General features: G+C 54.3%; 1 protein-coding gene across 1 annotated transcript; it reads left to right on the top strand.

Annotated features, from left to right (window-relative positions):
- Positions 1-373: 373 nt before the first annotated feature.
- On the top strand, positions 374-21,567 carry FCRL4 (Fc receptor like 4). Its single transcript, XM_045086664.1, is given in 13 exon segments — positions 374-542; positions 2,337-2,357; positions 4,431-4,682; positions 5,747-6,004; positions 6,297-6,581; positions 7,435-7,634; positions 7,636-7,723; positions 12,985-13,098; positions 14,585-14,612; positions 15,112-15,194; positions 15,426-15,494; positions 19,755-19,786; positions 19,886-21,567. Coding segments are annotated over 13 exon segments (1,578 nt in total). The 5' UTR covers positions 374-511; the 3' UTR covers positions 20,003-21,567.
- Positions 21,568-21,577: the final 10 nt, after the last annotated feature.

Below are 21,577 nucleotides of genomic sequence, written 5' to 3' on the forward strand. Positions count from 1 at the left end.
AAAATACGGTAACTAAAGCTTTAAGAAGCTTTTCCCACCAAGAAGTCAGAGCAGTATTTCTGTTAAATAGTCACCGGGAGTCTCTGACATCGGGTGCCATGCTACCGGTATTTTAAGAAAGATTCTTCTTCTTTTTTTTAAATTTATTTTCAGCCTAACAGTGTTCATTATTCTTGGACCACACCCAGTGCTCCATGCAATCCGTGCCCTCAGATTGTTTTTCAGAGTCCGTAGTCTCTCATGGTTCACCTCCCCCTTCCAATTTACCCCAACTCCCTTCTCCTCTCCATCTCCCCTTGTCCTCCATGCTATTTGTTATGCTCCACACATAAGTGAAACCATATGATACTTGACTCTCCGTGCCTGACTTATTTCACTCATTCTTCTGCTTCCCTTTTCACTTCATGACTGCTGTGAGCTGTTCTCAGAAGCACCTGCTGCGCTGGCTGCGGGCCCAGGACGGGCCTCTGTGCGCGCGCTGCCGCTCCTCGGGATCCCGGGGCACGCTCCCATGCTCCTGTGGGTGTCTCTGCTCGTCCTCGGTAAGTGCTGGAGGGGAAGCCTCTGCTCCGGGAGGAGACCGGGCCAATCCATGAGCAAACGCCGTCCCCGGCGGGCTGTGGCACAAATGGGCTACGCTCTTACTTCAGGACCACAGGGAATGAGCAAAGAGGAAGATATTGAGGGCTTGGGAGAGTTGATTTCCAAAAGCACATCCCTCACTTGTTTTTAATTGCCCACAACGACTCCCTCCTACTCCAGAAGTGGGCTTATTTTCCATGTAAAAAAAAAAAACTACAGTTAGGAGCTGCCTAGCTGGCTCAGTCGGTAGAGCGTTTGACTCTTGATCTCAGGGTCATGAGTGTGAGCCCCACGTTGGGTGTCGAGATGACTTAAAAAATAGAATCTTTTAAAAAAAAAATCTACAGTTAGATTTTAGGTCCTAACTAGGTCCTAATTAGGTCACCTCCCTAATCACAGATCATGAAGGCTGAAGGGTGTGTGGAGTCTGGGTGGGTGCCCTGATTGTGAGCTGACGTAGGACTGAGCTTCTGCTGGGGATGGTCGTTCCTTCCCCGTAGCCCACGATCAGGTCTGCTCCGATAACTGCAGGAAGCATGAGCGCAGCAGAAATAAGGTGGTTTCCTCTGGATGATTTCCCCTGCTTCTGTACCAGTTTTCAGTCTTTGTCTAAGTGAGGCACAGGTTTCCTAGCAGCTCCAACGAGGGAAACAAGACCTGTCAGCCAGTCGCACACTACATGGTTAAGAAGTGTGTCTGTCTTCTGCCCGGCGGCACGTCCAGACCCCAACTAAAGGGAGAGTTATTCGTGTGGCTGCGCATCAGGGGAGCTCGGTGAAAAGCGAATGAAGGGGGACGCCCGGCCCAGTGCAGTGCTGGGCGGCGGGAGGACACAGGGTCGCAGAGGACAGTCTCTGCCCCCCAAACGCTGACCTTCCGGTGAGGAAATCAAAGGACAAATGCAAGAGCATTGGACTTGAAAACCCACGCAAAAATATTACACTGTGGGTCAAGATAATGTGTGATGATTATTCATTCTTGCTGATAGTAATTAATAATTAAATGCTGAGCCCTGATGTACCAGACACTCTTCTAGGAGCATCGCATGTATTGATCTGTCCAAGCATCTAACAATCAATGAGCTGGAACTGCTATAAACCCCATTTTGCAGATAAGGGAGCCAAGGCACAGAGACCGTCATTTGCCCTAAGCTCCGTGCCGTGGCCAGGTCGGGACGCAGACCCACCTGTGACACTAGCACTGCTAGTCCCCGTCCCGCGCCACATGTCTGAGTGCCAGTCCCGGAGAGCTGCGATCGCGGTGTTCTTAGCCTAGAGCAGCGTGAGGGCACCGCAGCCCCAAGGCATCCAAGAACACTTCATGGAGGAGGTGGCTCTCCTCGGGGTGTGAGGGCTTGGGTGTGACTTGGCTTTTCTTGGTACTGAAGGAGACTGACACTCCAGGCAGGGAGACGGAAGCCAAGGGGCAGCGGCAGCCACAGCGTGGTCGGGTCTGACAGACAGTGACAGGGGCCATCAATGGAAGACTTACCGATTCAACTCATTGAAATAAGACTATAAGGTCACTTTTATGGTCCCTGTGTGACAGATGAGGAGCGGGAGGCTGGGGAGCCTTCCGCAGCTTGCCCAGCACCACGCCACTCCGCTTCAAGCCTCGGTGGCCCCGGCTTCTCCAGGGGTGGAGCCGGGCCCTCCTCTCCCACCCTCGGTGGAGGGGGGCGGGCAGTGGGCTCTCTGGGCGGGAGCGCTCGGCTCTGTGCTTTGTGCTGACCGTGGCCCTCCCCTCTCTTGCAGCGCCGGTCATTGGAGAGCTTGGTAAGTCGGTCCCTTTTCCTTTCTTTTGTTTCTAGATATTCTAGTGACCATTTCTGGAAGGAATGCTGGTAAGGGGGGCTTGGTCCCCGTGTCCTTGTCCTGAGGACTTCAGGCAGGGCAGTGTCACCCTGTCCTGCAACCCGGACCCTGGGAGCTGGGAGTCCCACTCTCGAGCCAAACCCGCCATTGTGTCGGGTGAAACTGGGGGCCTGGGACGCAGGACACAGAGGTCAAGGAGGGGCGTGCCCCCACCTGATGTGGGGTGCTGGCCAACCTCACCGAGAACACAGACCCTGGCGGGACACTGGGAATAGGCTGAGACCCCAGGGCGGTCGGAGTGGGGGGGCCCAGGGCATAAAGAGCTCTGCTCCCCCACCCTCCCTGGCCCAGCCCAGCATGGCCACAACCACAGGCAACCACCCGACACCCCAGCATGCTGTGTAGACGTTTTCCTGTGAAGAGCTCAAATCGCGATGCCTTTGAGCGCCTGTCCTCTGGTCATCAGGGACCCCCGCCTTCCCGGGCCAACAGAAGGGTCTCCAGGTGTTGTGGTCGTCCCTGAAAATCCCTTCGAGAGCACCGCGTTCATCCTGGGGGCTGCTTGCTGTGGTCCGGCCCCAGCCAGCAGGTGCGCACGCCCTGCCCCTGCGGCTCTGGGTTCTGCAGTCCCCTGCTCAGTGCTGTGGACACGGACCCTCCCACACATCACTGCCCAGCTGGGAAGAGACTGTGACTTGACAGGACTTTGCTAAAAGCTCCAGGATGGAGAAGCAAAATACAGGAAGTGTCTTAGATCAGCGGCTAGACGTGCTTACGCTAGAGATCCCTGACCCAGCCTCACTGACGAGGCCCCGACGAGAGGAGCCGTCCTGCAGCACACAGCAGGGGCAGTGGGACTGGTGAGGAAGCAGGTGGCTCCCCTCAGCAGAAGTTTCCCCTCTCTCGGGCACGAGATCTGCTGCCCGGTCCCCATGTCCCCTCCCGGAGGCTTCCCAGGAGCACAGACAGTGGGGATTCTCTTCTCTCCAGGAGAAACACAACCCCTGCTCACTGGGAACACGGGATAATCTGTACAATCCTCTAAGAAAGAAAAGGTCCGCAGAGACCCAGGAATGTCTGTGTGACCAGACAGAGCCCCGAGCTGCTTCGTCTGAAACTGGCGCTCGGCTTCCTCTACGGTGTCTGCCTCCTCCGCGGGGGCACTTCCTTTACACTCGGGTGTAACTGAAAGACCAAGTCGGGCATTCTTGTCGACGAAGGCAAGACGACTCCAGGTCTCAAGCTTTAAGAACAGCCACGGTCTGTCGGTCCTTAGATGCAGGCGCTCCTTATCCGAGCGCCAAGGTGCTGAAGAAGGAACCCTCTTCAGGGGATTCCACTTAAAATTTTATGGTGAATTACATACCCCCATAATTGAAATGTTGGTTTTGAAAAACAAAATAATGCACATGGAAATAATCTGGCTTATTTTCTGCTTCGTAGAATTTAGATTACCGTAGGCAATTTGCAGAACAAATTGAATCGAATATTGATTTTTTAAATGTGGGAGTAGCTGCGACTTCAGCCATCCTGACGGCTCGGGGAGCAAAGCTGGGGGAGGAGGGAGGCAAGTAAAACTGTAAGAGAGCTCCCCCCACACCCTGTCCTCACCTTGACCTTGCTTTGCTCCTTTACTGCAGGGGTGAAGCCTCCCACAGCACCCCCACTCCCGGCCCCTCTGGCTCTCTTCCCCTGACATCCCCTGACCCAGAACTGGATCCTGTGGCCGCTAACTGCTCCCAGGGTCCTGAACTCCTGCCTCTCACAGGAGTCCGGGAGGACACGTTCCACTCCCCTTCCCTGGCACAGCAGCGCCGGCCTGGTTAGCCCAGCAACACGAGGCTCTCGTAGCCGGCAGCGGCAGCAGCAACAGGGGGGCAGGGGTGCGAGAGCGTGTTTCCAACAGGGAGTACATCTCAGGGAAGAACAACGTCTCTCTCCTCTTAGTTTATCACTGAGGCACCCGTGAAGCAGCCAGCTGCCGTGCGAGGCACAGAGGTCTCCTCCTCAGGCTCCGTCTCTTCCCTCCTCCAGCTGCAGCCAAGCCCGTGATCTCCCTCCATCCCCCATGGACCACCGTCTTCAGAGGAGAGACCGTGACTCTGACTTGCAATGCGTCTCGCGTCCACACAGCAGAGAACAGGAAATGGTACCGGTGGTTCCTCGGGGCAACAGTGCTACGTGACACCCCAGGAAACACCCTCAAGGCCCGTAACTCTGGAATGTACAGGTGCCAGACCCGGGGCTCACTCCTAAGTGACGGTGTCAGCTTGATCTTTTCTTCAGGTGAGCAGGAGGGTGGGTGAGTTCAATCGATAGAAGTGGTTCTGACGCCTCCTAGTCCCCTGGAGTCGGCCAGACCCGAGGTCCTTCTTGCGTGTCTAACCCTTGACCCCTGCCGGCTGTCCTGGAGTTCCTCGTGTCTACAGGTGTTTTTCGAACTTCTGTTGATGTTAGAGTGCCATCGTCTGACGGCCATCCGCGGCCCTCCCTGTGCACTTACACAGTGGAGGAAGGAGTTCATTTTAGGGGGTTCAAAACAGAAGCCAGCTTAGCGCCGGCCCTCCGGGGAGGCACAGCCCCCGGCAGGACGAACGACATGGACCTGCGCTTACTGACCACCAAGCAGGTGTGAAAAGTGGCCTCGGACAAGAGTGCGGAGGAGGGAGTCTCCGCCTCAGGCCTGTGTCCCCACCTGTCTCGCGCCTGTCCCTTCTCTACTCCTACTTTCGGCCTCAGGGGCTCCGCTCTCTTCCTGCGCTCTCGTGTCCTGCTTTGCCTACTTCCCAGAGAATGGTTGGGGCCACTGCACAGCCCTGCTCCGGGAAGAGGCCGTCCCTCAGTCACCGCAGACAGAGGAGCCAGAACGGGCCTGTCACGCAGAGCTGAAGAGCAGGAGAACGTCCTCACGGGACCCCATTCCCCATCCCTCCCCCCCGCGTCTGTGTCTGAGAACGAGCCTGCTGCCGGGCGAGCCCCCGAGGGCGGTGACCCTTCCTAGTCTGTTTCCTCTGCGGTGACGCTCGCTCTGGGACCCTGGGAGCAGGCTGGTGGCGATCCTTAACTGTGTTCCGCTATGTCGGAGTGTCGCTCACACCCCACTCAGCTCTCCGTCCCCGCGTTAGAATCCTCATACGATGAATCTGTCCTTGAGTAGGAAGCAGGGGTCGAGCTGGAGTGTTTGGGGCTTATTTACGAAACAGGTCATGAGGATCGGGAAGAAACGAGTGAGCCTGGGCCGGAGCCTAAATCCTGTGGAAGAGAAAAGAGAGCCAGTCGAGCCTCGTGAGCCGAGCTGCGCGGAGGGAGGGTGTCCCTGAGTGACAGGCGCTGGTCTCTGTGCTTTCCAGGACGGCTCGTCCTTCAGGCTCCGGCCTCCGTGTTTGAAGGTGACACGCTCGTTCTGCGATGCGGAGTGAGGGCGGGAGAGAAACTGGGCCCTGTGACGTACAGCTGGAAGGGGAAAGTGGTCTTCTCCTCTCCGGAAGCCCGAGACCTTGCGATACCACAAGCAAGTCTGAACAACAGTGGCTTTTACGGATGCACCGGATTTCTGCAGGGAAATCGTTACTCATACAGGTCAAGTGCCAGACATGTTCACATTCAAGGTACGCCCTTCGTCTCGTGTCGGTTGCTGAGTCATGTCAGGGCGGGGAGGGCCTGATGGGGGACCCGTACGTTAGCGCCCCAGCTCCGGATAAGGACAGCCGTGGGTCCTCCCGCAGACACAGCGGGGTCACTGCCCGGGGAGCTGCCGAAGGACAACAGGATAGCGGGGTCAGCGAGCCTCTGTCTTGCCGTGTGTCTGTCTGAAGTTTCCCAGAACCAAGCAGCCAAGCCTGCCCATCCCAGGGCTCTAAGTGACACATCCTGAGAACTTGGTTTCCCTCTTCTCTCCAGAACTATTTCCACAACCAAAGCTGGAAGTCATACCCCCCCAGCCCATGGAGGGCGGCTCTGTAAACCTGAGCTGTCGGACGCAGCTGCCCCTCGAGCGGTCGGACGCCGTGCTGTCCTTCAGCTTCTTCAGGGACCGTGGGGTCGTGTTATCGAACTGGAGCAGTTCTCCAGAACTCCAGATCACAGCCGTCTGGAGGGAGGACTCGGGGTCGTACTGGTGTGAGGCCTCGGCAGCCGTCTCCGGCATCCACAAGCGCAGCCTCCCCCTGCAGGTCCGTGTGCACGGTGAGTGTCCGAGTGGCAGAGAGCCAGGGCTGTGGCACCCTCCCCTGCAGCTCTCCATGGCCCTGTGCAGGGAGGGACCACCCAGCACGGATGGACTTGGTCATCCTGATGGACACAGGCTGGCCCTGGAGTCAGGCACTATAATAGAATCACACGGCTCATTTCCACCACTATCCGCCTGAAAACTCAGACTTCCTTTGGAACTCCAGCACCTCGAAATCATAGAGGTGGTTCGTGAAGTTAGATTCGAGAGTTAGGGAAAACAAAACCAAGAAATAAGGTGCTCTGAGCCGACACATTCTAGAAGGCCAGATCTTGGGCAAACCATTGAGGAGATGAGCCTCAGCCTCTTCCTCATCAACAGCAGCAAATGATGGGCGTGCCCGCCGAGTGCAATGCACAAGAGAAGGATGCGCAGGGAGAGGTAAATATGGTGAGTGTCACCTTGTCTCAGGGACCAAGCACGACTCCTGGAAACGGGTGTGATCCAGCCCGGCTCCAGGGGGACCTCTCTCTCTGCCCCCTGCCCCTGCAGACAATCCAGCCAGCCAGCCAGGACCTCAGACAAAACTCAAAGGCTTCTCCAGGGGCAGCCAGGTTTTCTCTCCAGCAGTTTCGTGTGTCAGGAACTATTAAATCGGGTGATGTTCTAGCTCCGAACTCCACAGACTACAGGCTACAGAGCCCCATCCAACATGCCGGCCCTGCCCTCCCCGCACAGACCCTCACTGGCCCCCTCCTGCTCACACAGGTGTCCTGGCGGCCCTCACCTGCCTTCAGCTGCCCTCTCGTGCTCACATAGATGTCCCGGTGGCCCTCACCTGCCCTCACCTGTCCTCTCGTGATCACGCAGGTGTCCCAGTGTCTGCCGTGCTCCTGGAGACCCTGCCCCAGGGGGGCCACGTGCTTGCAGGGGAGCGTCTGGTCCTCGTCTGCTCTGTGGCTGAAGGCACAGGGGACACCACGTTCTCCTGGCACAGAGAGGACACGGGGGAGCGTCTGGGGAGCACACGTCAGCGTTCCCAGAGAGCAGAGCTGGAGATCCCTGCTGCCGTGGGGGAGTCACACAGGGTGGTACTACTGCACAGCGGACAATGGCCTCGGCCTCGCCCGCAGCGGGGCCCTGAACGTCACCGTCACAGGTGAGGCTGAGTCTCCATGGGCTGGCACGCCAGCCCTCCTGGTGATTCTCCTCTTTCTGGCTGCATTTTGCCACTTTCCATGGTGACAGGCTCTTTCTTTCTTTCTTTCTTTCTTTTTCTTTTTTGTTATTGTTGTTAAGTATTTCCTGTCTATTTCCTGGAGGCTTTACATATATCATCTCAGCTAAACTTAGAACCTAACAGAACACACATGATCCACATTTTGTTAGTGAGACAGCGCGACAGGCAGTTTCCAAACACAGATACTAACCCTCGGGTCATGGTGCGGTTCTCCAGGGAGGGAGCGCTGACCGGAGCCTTTGCACGGGCAGGAGACGATGGCCCGTGTGTGCACTGCTGCATCCCGGGCTGGTGTCCAAGAGCAGCATTAGCTGGTTAACGGGCCCTCGGGGTCCTCGTCTCTCTGTGAGTCATCACAGCACGTCCACCGTCCCCACAAACCCAACACAGCCGGCCACAGGCCCTGCTTCATCCGTTCTACAGGCCTGACAGCCTCAGGGCCCGACCCCTCGCAGGCCGAGAAACCGACGGGCACGGGGAGCCGACGCAGAGCCCAGTCACCTGCGCTGAGGGGACAAGCCTTCCGCTGGGTCCCACGGTTCTGGCCTCTGCTTTCCCCTACTCTGTCCCTAGGAAGCCACACAAGCCAGGCTCCCATGCAGCCCTCGCGGCCCTGCCGACCTTCAGTCCCTCTCCGTCAGGCTCGGTCACACCCCTGCCCTCCAATAACGCTTTCACGGAGGGGCTCCTGGAAAGTGAACTCCTCTGGAGAGTCACCCCGCTCACTCCCTCCGCTTCTGCCCCCTCTCGTCCTGTCCGCACCGGCCTTGCCTCCTGCCGCCGAAGTCGCTCAGGTGAAGGTCTACTGGCCTCCACGCTGCTGAAGTCAGAAGTAACCCCCTGACGCAGCTGGTCCTCCCTCCCTTCTTGGACCGCGCTCCTCCCTGACCTCTCAGACGTGGCTCGCTCTGGGCCCCCTGCCCATCGGTCAGACTCTCCTGCCAGGCTCCCTCACGAGGTGCTCCCCGGCTCTCCAGCTCTGGACCAGGGGCAGTGGGTCTCCGCCCTCAGACCTCTCCCCGTCTGTGCCCACTGTCTGCGTCGTGCCATCCTGTCTCCTGACCTCAAGTGCACGTTTGACTTCTGTATACTTACGATTCCCGACTCCACCTACAGCCCAGACCTCTAGCCTGAGCTCAAAACCCGCACATCCAAGCGCTTAAATCAGACGCCCCCCGGGGGTGGCTAAGCGCCATCGCAAACGCGACTCATCCAGAAACACAGTCTTGGTGTTCGGGACTATCCGATCCCGTGTGACGCAGCCCCTGGGTAAACAAAACACCCCCCCACCCACCGCCCGCCTTGCTTAGGCCAAAGCTCTGGGCTTCATTCTTGACTTGCCTTCTTACTTTTTCTTCCACGTCGAAGCCACTGCCAGTCCTGCTGGCTCCACCTTCAGGATACAGCACGGAGGTGACTGATTCCTCCCACTTCCACGGCCACCTCCTGACCCAAGCCCCTAGGCTCCTTCCTGGGTGACTGCATCACCCCAGCTGCCCACAGTCTGCTCCCAGTGCAGCATCAGAAGGAACCTCTAAGTCATGTTGCTCTTCTGTACGAAATCCTCCCTTGGCTTCCCGCCAGCTCCAGAGGGACAGCCATCATCCTCAGTGGCCCCGATGTCCTGTTGCTCTGCCCTGATCTCCATCCACCCTCCCCTTCCCTCCTCCGCTCTGGTCACCGTGACCTCCCGTCTCCTCCTCAAGCCTTCCAGTCATGGTCCCACCTCAGGGCCTTTGCACTTCTCTCCCATGATACTCTCGTGCTCACCACTCATCTCCCCCAAGGTTCTACTCCCTTTTTAGTGCAACCTTCCCAAACCACCTGTTTAACCCAGAAGCCCTTCGTCCGGACACCCCTTCCCCAGAACCCCCTGGATTCTTCCTCGAAGCACATATCCCTGGCCTCCGTGCCATGTCTCTGTCCCTCCCACTCCCCCCATACTCGCCTCACGAAGGCAGGTCTTTCTTTTGACCACTATTGTATCCCCAGTGGCTGGACTAGGGCTTAGCCCCTATGAGGCATTCAATAAATCTGTACAGAGTCAGCGAATTCTACACACATCATTTTAGAAACCAGAGTATCCATCCCAGAAGACCAGGATATCAGTATCTCCATTCTACAGAAAAGGAGTACAAAGCCCAGAAAGATTTGGTATCGTTCACAAGGTCACAAAGAGCACACCTCCACGCAATCATTTAGCTCGGAGAGACAGAGGGCGTCCGTCCTCCAAAGAAGTGGTGCCCAGGCAAGTCCCGCTGTCCATCCACCACACTGAACAGGCAGAGGACGGTGCTGTGTCTGTGAGCGCTGAGCCCTGACGGAACTGTGACCCTGAACTGTCAGGGGAGCAACCGTGGGAAGGGGTGCTACACGGGCGGCCCAGCTGCTCTGCCCTTTTCCCCTCAGCTCCCTCGAGGCAAGTCCTGTGACCAAGGGGGACCTCCCCAGGCAGGTCTTCCCATCAGCGGATACCACGGGACTGTCTGCCTCTCGATCTGGAAATTTCTCAGTCAACAGTGAGAGTGGCTGAGATCCCCAGCACAGATGAGCAGAGATGGGGGCTCGTGTCATACGGATGGCCTTCCAGGAGGGAGAAGAGCCAGCAGAGAAACCAGCTGCTGAGGGCCACCACCACCACCACCAAAACATGCTGGCCTGGAACCCCACAGGGGCTCTGACAGGGGGAGACCTGCTTCTCCAGGAAGCCTCTTGTCCTGAAAGATGTCCTCGGGGAGCCCAAGGCTGCACTCCCTGAAGAGGGCAGTGAGGAACCTGTTGGAAATGCACACGTGTGTGAAGGCGTTCACCTTCCCTTTGGATGTAAGGTCAGTAAAACGCATCGACCCCCCCCCCCATGCTTTGGGCGGCCAGCCAGCGGCTCACACAGTCCCTGGGCCGGCTTGCACGACCCTGCAAGGCAGACGTCGTCCTCTGTTAAGGAAGCAGATGATCTCAGAGATGAAACAGATGTCAAGGATTTGGGGACATATGGCAGAGCAGGAATTTCTCACCAGATCTTTTTCATGCATGGACCTTATGCAAAATCTCTGTGCTCAGAAACGGGAGAATTTCTAGCAACAGAGAAAATCTGCAGTTGCTGGGAGCACCAGGCTAAGGGGGGGCTGTCTGAGCTCATGCGGTTTTAACAACAGAAATTCATTTCTCATAGCCCTGGAGGCCGGAAGTCTGGTCAGGGTGGTGTGGTCAGGTTCTGGGGGGACCCTCTTCCTTGCAGACAGCTGCCTTCCTGGAGCAGGTGTGACAGGGGTGAGACAGAGAGAGAGACCGAGCGGTGTCTGTGGTGTCCCTTCCTGTAAGGACCCTAATTCCATCAGTGAGTCTGGGGGGGGGGGGGACTCGCTTCCAGATAGTGATTTCACTTTCTTCAAATACATCCCCAGAAGAGAGATTGCCGGATCATATTTTTAACTTTGTGAGGAACCTCCATCCTGTTTCCCACAGTGGCTGCACCAGCCTACGTTCCCACCAACGGGGCACGAAGGGCTCCTTGTTCCTTGTCCTCACCAACACTTGTTACTTCTTGTCATTCTGGTAAGGGTCATTCTCACAGATGTGAGCCGATATCTCACTGTGGCTTAGGCTTGTGTTTCCCTGATGACCAGTGACATCGAGCCCCTGGTCATGTGCCCATTGGCCACTGACACATCTTCAGAAATCTTTGCTTCTGTATTCATCCGCCATATTGCTCTGTACTCTCTCGTGCTGTCCGTATCTGACCTTGGTGTCAGGGTGACGCCGGCCTCAAAAAATGAGCTTGGAAATGTTCACTCCTCCTCAGTTTTGTGGAAGACTCAGTGTTAACTCTTGTCTAAGTGTTTGGAAGAACCCACCAGTGACACCATCTGGCCTGGGCTTTCTTTGGTGGGAGGGTTTGTTACTGAGTCAATCTCCTGCTCATCACCGGTCTGTCGGACCTTAACTGACTCTGGTTTTTGCACACGTGGTTGCCCCAGCAGGCAACCCAGCAGGGGAAAGTTGCTCTCTAGGACACAGCAGCCCAGCTGTTCTGTCCGCGGATCTCACCCCTGGTTTGGCTGTCATGGTGGGGAGGCTAGGCTCACGACCCCCATGAGCTACTGCCTGCAGGCAGAACCATTCATAGGTCAGGCTGGGTTTGTTGACTTTGTCAGGAAGGGAAACATGGGGACAGAAATGTCACGGACAGCCAGTGGCCACGTGTACTGCGTGCTTACTTTGTGGCAGGACTCACAGGGGCAGAACACTGTGCCGTAAACGGCAAAATCGCCAGTGGTAGCGTCGTTCTGATCCATGGATGTTTTCTGTGTAAGTCTGTGGCACTGGCATCTGAAGTCTGAATTGGGTTTACCTGGGGACCAAGTATCTGCCTGCAAAGCACCTCTACCCCCCACTCTCTGCCCCTCTATTCCTGTTTGCTCTTCCAATAAGCGTTTATTGTCTGCCTCCCCTCCGGACAATAAGCCCCTGGAGGGCAGGGACCCCCTGTCCTCTTCACGGCTCTGTCCTCAAGGCCTGGCACCAGGCAGGACTCCGTAGATGTCTGCTCAGTGAATGAAGGAATCTGCCAAAAGAAGTCTTTTGAGTGAGAAGATAGAACGGACCCAACAGCAAGTCAGAAGCCTCCCCAGCATCTCTCATCCCCTCTGCGGCTTCTATGAGGATGGAGACCGTGCTGTTTCCCTGAGGGGACCCCACTGTGGTCTTGTAATGGTGCTGCTGGTTCCCCGAGGGTCCAGTAGGCAGTGCCAGTGCTACGTGAGGGGCTGACACACCAGCATTATGTCATATCTTCCCAGGAGGCCTAGGGGAATTCCCAAGAGGCCAGATCACTAGAAGATGGGACATACAGAGAAAGAGAGGAATTTCCCTTAAATGCTAATTCTGAACCGATGTCAGTGGGTCAGTGGAGGGAGCTGGCTACATTCTCCTCCTCTGGCACGGGCCCCCCCCCACCCTCAACCTACACCCTCTACCAGAGCACAGAGTCCTGTCCTGCCGCTCAGGCTCAGGCCATGCTGCCCCGACCAGAAGGCTGCCTCCTGCGTGCACCAGCCCTGGCTTGCCCGCGTCTGTTAGACTCCTCCCTCCCCAGGGCTCAGGACCCCAGCTGTGCTGAGGAAAGGTGCCAGGACATCACGGCCCTTTCCCCGGGGACTGACACAGGCTCTTCCCTGCAGGCACTCCAGGGAACAGAAGTGGTCTTATTGCTGCGAAAGCCGCTGGGGTTCTGCTCAGCATTCTTCTTCTGGCAGTGGTCCTGTGGATCTACCCCCGGCGCCGTCGGAACTCGGGTGTGTGCTCTCCCTTACCCTCTGCATCCCCACCAGGCACCTGGGTCCCCAGCACGGCCCCCAGTCTCCCCCTCCGCACCCCCAACCCCACAGACCTACGCCCTTCACGGAGCTGTGCAGAGCAGATGCCGCGGTGGAGGGTGGCTTGCACTAGCTGGGTTCGCTAAGGAAGGAAGCACCAATTTTTATGTTAAGTTTCAAAAACCTAATCCAAGCAGTTTCCCTGGGCGGGTTTTTGGCTCCTACAGATGGGTCAACCACACACTGCCGCGCATCCTAAATCCGTCACGAATGGGCAGTCAGTATGTCACAGGGCTCTGAGAGCGGGAGCTGGCTACCCCATAGCCTTCCTCCTCCTTGGAGACCTCCCGGTGCCAAAGCCTGAACCCTCCACCCTGTGTCCCCGAGGGCCAGCCCGCCAGCTCCTCCCCTACCTGGGGGAGAGTCGCGCTCCCACAGGCTTCTCGCCTAGGCCGCGCTCAGACTAGTTTCAGGGGCCAGAGGCCTCATGTGGGTGATGCACACAGACGCTGTTTGGGCTCTAGAACAATTGCCCACACCCCCCAACTCTGTATCTTGGTTTTAATCAACCCATTCTGTGGTTCTCAGCACAGCCCCTGTGCCCGGTGTGGGCTGCTTTGAACACAAGCCTTCTCTGAGGGCCAGAGCGGGAGCAGGAGCCCGAGCCAGCTCTGGGCGTGACCACCGAGGCTCCCCAAAGTCCTCCGGCAGCCCTCCTGGCTCTGTGTGCCAGACTGTACTTACTCAGGGCTTCTTGGGGTCGTCCATCGTCACAGCCTTGAACCTTAATCAAGTCTCCAGCATGTCTGACCCAGGAGTGTGTAGCCCTGTCCTCAGTCAGTTATGCATTTTGCTCTATCCTTTTCCACATCGTTTTCCTAAAAATCCATGACTGGGTGCATGTTTGAATTGACTTTTTCTTTCTTTTTTTTTTTTCTGTTTTGCTTTTTTTTTTTTTTTGAAGATTTTATGTATGTATAAGAAAAAAAAAGATTTTATGTATTTATTTGACAGACAGAGATCACAAGTAGACACAGAGGCAGGCAGAGAGAGGGGGGAAGCAGGCTCCCTGCTGATCAGAGATCCCGATGCGGGGCTCGATCCCAGGACCCTGAGATCATGACCTGAGCCGAAGGCAGAGGCTTAACCCACTGAGCCACCCAGGCGCCCTCTTGCTTTCTGCAGGCTTTTTTGTTTAATTTGATTTTATTTTTTCAGTGTTCCAAGATTCATTGTTTCTGCACCACACCCAGTGCTCCGTGCAGTCCGCACCCCGTAATACCCAGCACCAGGACCTCCCAACCCCCACCCCTTCCCTCCAAAACCCTCACTTTGTCTCTCAGAGGCCCCAGTCTCTCGAGCTTCCTGAACTGACTTCTTCTGCCCCTTTCTACGGGGTTCCCCTGCGATCTCTGAGAACGAGCTCCCTCTGCTGACACAAACGTGCCTTTGCTTTGTTTTGCAGGACGTGGTTTCCCCGGAAACACAGCCAGGTGAGGGCTTCGCCTTCCGGGTCTTCCAGGAACAGAATATGCAGAACTGTGGGTTCACACAGTTAGGTCAAGCCGTGTCTCTCTGTCCCTCTGGCTACATGTCCACATTTTCACATCCCCGGAAATGACCAAAATCACAACTTCTAGAACTTTCTGACAGCTCCGATCATGGTCTGTGAGATGCTTCTCGCTGAGCTGTCAGAGAGTGGCCAGCCTTGTTCCCCGGCAGCCGGCCCATACTGTGGTCCTTGGGTCGTTCTCAGAAGAACAGTCTGGCCCTATCTGGACCTGCTGAAGGACCTGCATTCCTGCTCCCGGTCCCCTGCCATCGGCTGACCCCTCCCTTCCTGTTCCCCCCGCCTCACTATGCCCCTTCCTCTCTGCGTCCCTGGTCCCCTGCTTTCCGCTGACGTCCTCCTGTGCCCCCTCCTCTCTGGCCATCCCACTGCCGGCCCCGTATGCCGTTCCAGGGATGATCACGCGTCTCCCTGTCTCGCAGGAGCCCTCCCGCCACAGGCCCGGAAGAGGCGCCCCAGGCCGGGTGCCCTGCCCCAGGGGAGCTGCTGTGGTCTTATGACAAAGGTGAGGAGCCCGGTAGGGAAGCCGTCCCCCTGGAGCCAGGGAGAAGTAATGACCTGGAGGCCTGGCGGAGGCCTGGCGGAGGCCTGGTGTCCTACGGTATCCCAAACCCAGACCCGCAAGAAGCCACCGCCTCACTCCGCGTCCAAGAAGCATGGGGAGGAATGGAGGAGGAGACGGGTAGCGCGGACCTCTGACGGGGGTGGCCTGGAAAGTGCTGTTTGTCCCTTGCAGCGCACGCCGGAGAGGGAGACTTGGTGTACTCCGAGATCCAGTGTATGCAGTTGGGACAGGAAGGGGCCGGTAAGTCCTGGGGAAGATTCCGGCTGCAGACTCTGTTGCTTCATTCAACACGTGCTGGGTGCTGAGCACCGCAGAACGTACACTGAGTCGATCAACAAACAAGGCATGTAAAACCCCCTACAGTGGTGCTTAGCGTCTAAAGAGAGAAAAAAGACACTAAAAAATACAGCATGTATCTTTGCTGATGACCAGAACAAAAACTGAACATCTCCCATCATTGTGAAAATGTATGTATGAATTTTTCCCCCTTGTTTAAGATTTATTTATTTATTTGAGAGAGAAAGCATGCACAAGCCAGCGTGAGGGCGGGGGAAGAGGAAGAAGCAGAGTCCCCGCGGAACAGGGAATCTGACACAGGCCTCGATCACAGGACCCCAGAATCATGACCTGAGCTGAAGGCAGAGGCTTAACCAACTCAGCCACCCAGGCACCCCTGAAAATTTCTTTTAAGTAATGAATTAAGTAATCAAGTGATGAGTTTTACAAGCCACCTACTATGTGGTGAGAACATTTAGAGAGACGTGCTCCCACAATGTATGTATACATAGACAAATGCTCAGTGAGTCTATACAAACAACCCTGTGTAACCAATATCCTGGACAAGTAAGACCTGTTACAAATCACAAAAATTGTGTTTCCCACCATTTCTTGAAACTTGACTCTGAGGGAGATCTTCCCAGCCACTTCAGATGAACATTTTGGCAGCACAGGCTTTTCAACACATTCTCCAGTCTCTCAGGTGATGGACAGCAGGTGGGCACTGTATGTCACAGTCACCATTCAGCAGCCAGAACACTCAGCCCTCCACTTGTTCAGGCAAATTTCAGGAGGGGAGCTGGCGGGGGCAGGAGGGCAGGATGGAGCTGGCTTTTCTGTTTCTGTGGCTGGCCACCCCTCACTGGCCTGGAGGGCACTGGGGACCTGAGCAGGGAAGGCGTGCTCAGCTGGTGCTTGGGAGCTGGCGTCCACCTGTCTGTCTGTCAGGTGCAGAAGTGGACCCTCCTCAGGAGGTGTGTGCACGCTCTCTTCTGAGGTTCCCTGGTGGATGCTCCTTCCCGAGGCTCCTTTGGCACCGTTGGGCATCTCCAGTCCCTGCAACTGTTTGTGACCCTTTGTGTCCTCACACCCCAGCACTCACATCCAGCTTCCTACCGCTGGAGTCCCCTGGTACCCATCAGCCCTACTGGACGGGGCTTCCTTGGATACACCCTTGTCCTCTGTCCAAGCTGAACCACATCTGTCCCTGGGAACACCTGGGGATTCAGGTCCCTGCTGTCCCGGCAACATCCTGATAATCCTGCCAGCTGCATGTCCGCGCTCTTGTCCTTCTAGACTGGTGCATCTCAAGTGTTTTTATTGTCAGCCAGGGGGAACACGCAGACACACCAGTACTAACACGTCACTGAGACACAAGCTTCGTAATCCTACTGTGATGCACTCGAGTTTCTCTTCTACTCAAATTTATTGTTTTAACTAGATTTATTGAGGTATAACCTGCATACAAAGTATAATTCACTAATTTTAGACGCACAATTTGATTAATGCTAACCAACGTATCCAGGCCCAGCCCCACCAACCATCTTCAAGACCTGGGGCATTTCCAGCACCCCAGAAAGCCCCTTCCTGCTCCTTTGCAGATAACTTTTCCAGCTCCACGCTGACCACCACTGACCCCCTCTTTCTGTCCCTAGAGTTTTGCTTCTCTACAATTTCCTGTAAATAGAATCCTATGTAACGTAGTCTCTTTGTCTAGCTTCTGTCCCCTAACAGAACGCTCTGCCCCTCATCCACACTCTTGCATAGCGTAAGTAGCTCACCACTTTCTCTGACATGGAAAAAGGCTGCACCTATTTAATGTATAAAAGTTTATGATGTAGGGAGAAGCATACGCCAGCGAACCCATCGGCATCATCAAGGCCACAAGCATATGTATCATCTCTTAGAGTTTCCTTCCGCCCGCATTAGTACTATTATTATGTGTGCATGTTAGAACACTCAACGTAAGATTTAGCCTCTTAGCACATTGCAAGTGTGCGATACAGTGTCATCAGCTAGAGGCACGATACGGTGTCGTCAGCTAGAGGCACGGCGCTGTGTGGAGCTCATCCATCTTGCGTGACTCAACTTTTTGCCTTGTGGCTGTCACTTCCGCTGCCCCTCCCCACAGCCCTTGGGTACCACTGTTCTACCGTCTATTTCTATGAGCTTGTCTCTTTTAGATCACACATATGAAGTGAGGACATACAGTATTTTCCTTTCTGTGTCTGGATTATTTTACTTCACACAGCAACTTTCAGGTCCATCCTTGTTGTCAAAATGTCAGGATTTCCTTCTTTTTTAAGGCTGAATCATGCTCTACTGTGTGTGTGTGTGTGTGTGTGTATCACATATTCTTTATTCATCTGTTAATGGACACCTAGGTTGTTCCCATTTCTTGGCTACATGAACAATGAGGCAGGAAACATGGGATCCAGACATCTCTTCAAGACCCCGACTTCGATTCTGTGCGTGTATACGCAAAAGTGGGGTTGCTGGATCATGCAGTAGTTTTCTTCTGAATTTCTTGAAGACTCTCCATATGGTTTTTCCACAGTGGTGGCACTGCCTTACACTCCCACCAACCGTATAGGAGGGTTCCCTTTTCTCCACATCCTTACCAGCACTTGCCATCCATGCCTTTTTAACACCACCATCTTAACAGGTGTAAGGTCACATCTCATGGTAGTCTTGTTTGTATCGCCCTAACGATAACTGACGTTGAGCACCTTTTCAGTGCTGTTGGCACTGAAGTAAGCTTCGTAATCCTACTGTGATGCGCTCGAGTTTCTGTGTTGGCCGTCTGTATATCCTTGGAGAAATGACTTTTCTTTGCCCATTTTTTAAATTAAGTTAGTAGTAGTATTTTGGCTATTGACTTGTGTGAACTCCTTATGTATTTTGGATATTAACCCCTTATCAGATATATGGTTTGCAAATATGTTCTCTCCCATTTCATAGGTGGCTTTTCCAACGATGGTACCTCACTTGGGAATTTAAAATCCCCAGTATCTTTGTGTCTCGTAGAAATTTCAATTGTAACCTGATCTTGAACTTCTTTTACAAATGGTGTCAAACATCATTGCTCCCAATGATCACAAATCCTGAAAAAGGCAAAGCTAAGACGAGCTCTTCTGTCTTGCTGTATTTGGTGCTCACAGAGCCCATCGCTGTATCTGACCCACCCAGATCACCAGCTCTGTCTGTCACTCTGCTTCCTCAGGCCATCCCCACTAGCTGGGACCTTCGGAATGGTAGAACTAGAGCTGCCTCCAAGTTGTTTCTCTTGACTGATGGCATCTCGTGGAGCCAGCCTGGCCACTTGCTGTTCTCCACCCTCTTCCCTTGACGTACTTGTCTGAGCACGATTGTGGCTAAGCACTCTGTGGCAGGACTAGTTGTCGTTCACGAACTTTACATATTAATGATCTGTAGCAAGATATCTTCCCCAGTTCCTTGAGGTTTGCGTGAAGCCCCTAAAATAGAATGTAAAGTCCATATACAGGACTATCATTCTGGAAGTGAGTACATAGCTTCTATCACATCATTTAAAATATCAATAACCCTGAAAGTTCAATGGAAAGAATTTGATGATAAAGAGAGGAGCCTCAATTGTCCCAGAGGCTTTTTTTTTTTGGTCTCTGTCTCCATAAATCACTACATGGCTCTGATACTTTCATCCTCTTCCCTGAGACTCTGAATTTCTAACATGTAGGATCCTCCAAATCCCTCCTGCTAGCTCTCCCTCTCACTGCAGCTCCACCTCTAGAAGACACAGAAAGTAAGAACTAGAACCCCATAATGTGAGACAGAGTTCTCCATGGGCACACATGTGAGGGTCTCATGGGGACGTGCCAAGCCATCACGGGGGTGCTCTGAGGCTGGAGTGGGATGGCGGTGCTGTACGCTAAGAGAGGCAAAAGTTAAAACCGAGTGACATTCTGTGGCGACATCTGGTAAAGGAAGGGAACAAAGCTTGTTGGCGTGGAGGTCAGGAGGGAGCTCGCGCATCAGTGGTGCTTGTAAAGAACTTGCAGAAGTCTGGACCAAGAAATGGTAAAACAGAAAATCACGTGTGTCATAGGACATGGTGGGGGGTGGGGGGTGGGAAACATAACCTTGAATGGAAAAGTTTCAGTGGCTCCAGCCTCTGGAGGAAAGCTCTCCGGCTGTTCTGAATGGGTCATAGTGCCCGTAGTTCAGTGATACTGTTTCCCCCCACAGCCCGCACCTCCAGAACGTCTCTAGAGGACAAGGTGAGTATCGGTCCCTGACTGTGTTCTGTCCCGTGGTTGCCTCCAGCCCCATCCTCCCTCTCTCTTTCCAGTTCTTCTTCTATCTCCTTTTCACCCCAGCATGACTTGGTTGTCTACTCTGCCGTGAAGACACGACTCCCAGAGGACTCAGCTGGAGAGCTCAGGTCTCAGGATGAAGACGCCGTGAAAAGTTATGAGAACGTCCAATTCGCATGACTTGTCCCTGATCCAAAGCCCAGCTCAAGGCCGTCCTTGGGGCCCCTGGAGTGACAAGCTGGTCCCAGTGTAGCATAGCCCGTGCACATTCACATCCGAAACTCCCAGTTCACCTGCTCTGAAGTGGTTATGGGGCGGCCACCGAGAGACTTGCTCAAGTGACCAGAGTCCATGGGTGAGACAAAATCCCACACACCTGCTCTGAGCCTAACCTGTTGTGTTCTTCAGGCTCAAATTTAGGGGAAATGATGAAGGGGGGAGAAGTACTCCTGTTGAAAACCAGAAGCACAAATTTTGGTGAATTGGAATTTGCACGTCGACGCAACTGAGTGACTCAGGTCTCTGCTCAACGTGTCTCCAACAGCTGTCCCACTGGGGACCATCTGCATCAGTCAGCTTAACACTGAGTGGTACCTGGATCCTTCCCAGACGGTGCCCAGAGCCACCCTTCCTGCTACACCATTTACTGCCAGGCTTCAGTTGCAGACAGAAGGATCCCCGCCAGTGCTTTACAGGAACAGGAATTTAAGCAGGATATTAAGTACTTTACAAAATCATCTGAAGAGCCAAAGAAGCAGCCTCTAAGTGGAGCTTCCAAAAGCAAAAGGCAACTAAGTCTATGTTATTTCAGACAAAGGTTTTTAACATTAGAGAAAAGAAATTTGAGAAATTAAAAAAGTTAATAGCCGTACCAATCTAAATTTGAGTTGGAAGTATCAGCATAAGCTGATGTGAAACCCTGCTTTAAAAAAAAAAAAAAAAGATATTTATTTCCTAGGTTTGTCCACTGAAAAGGCGTGGAAATAATTAGCAATACGCCAGCAGTGAGCACCTTTCCAGGGACTGTAGTCTCCAAATGCTATTTCCCCACCGTTAAATAGTTGATGTGGGAATAAATCATTCTTCCAATACGTGAAGAAGGAATAAAAGAAACAGAAGACCACTATCTTGACCAGATATTTCATGGGACACCTACTGATTAGATTATCATTAAAACAGCCTAATATTCTGTGCCTCTTGATGCAAGTATTCAATGTCACCTACAAAGTATTCCTGCCCAAAATATCAAAACTGGATCCCGTCAAGCTTCTAGATCAAACCACCAGCTCACAGGAACTACAGGAAGCGACAGCACCGCGCCGTGAGACGGCACCAGGAGCGCAGTGAAGGAAACCCACACTGGAAACGTCCACAGGACACATGAGCAGGTTCCTCCAACAGATAAATGATGGGGGGGTGGGAGGAAGGAGGGAGGGGGGAGGAGGAGGGAGCAGGGGGGAGGGTGGGAGAGGACCGGAAGGGGGAGGGAGAACCTACAAGCTCAGTGATACTTGACACACATCAACCAAAGGGACCGCCAGCCTCGTTTGCATCCTGACTCAAACCGAGTTAAGAAAAATCCCGCTTAGGAAATTCTAAAGGAAATGTGTATACTAATGTTAAGAAATTAGTATGTTTCAGATGCCTTTTATTTCTTTTTGTTGTCTGATTGCTGAGGCGAGGACTTCTAGTACTGTGTTGAACAGCAGCGGTGAGAGTGGACATCCCTGCCGTGTTCCTGACCTTAGGGGAAAA

This window comes from Mustela putorius, unplaced genomic scaffold (genome assembly GCF_011764305.1).
Source record: "Mustela putorius furo isolate JIRA1106 unplaced genomic scaffold, ASM1176430v1.1 tig00000997_pilon_pilon_pilon, whole genome shotgun sequence".
Lineage (NCBI taxonomy): Eukaryota > Metazoa > Chordata > Mammalia > Carnivora > Mustelidae > Mustela > Mustela putorius.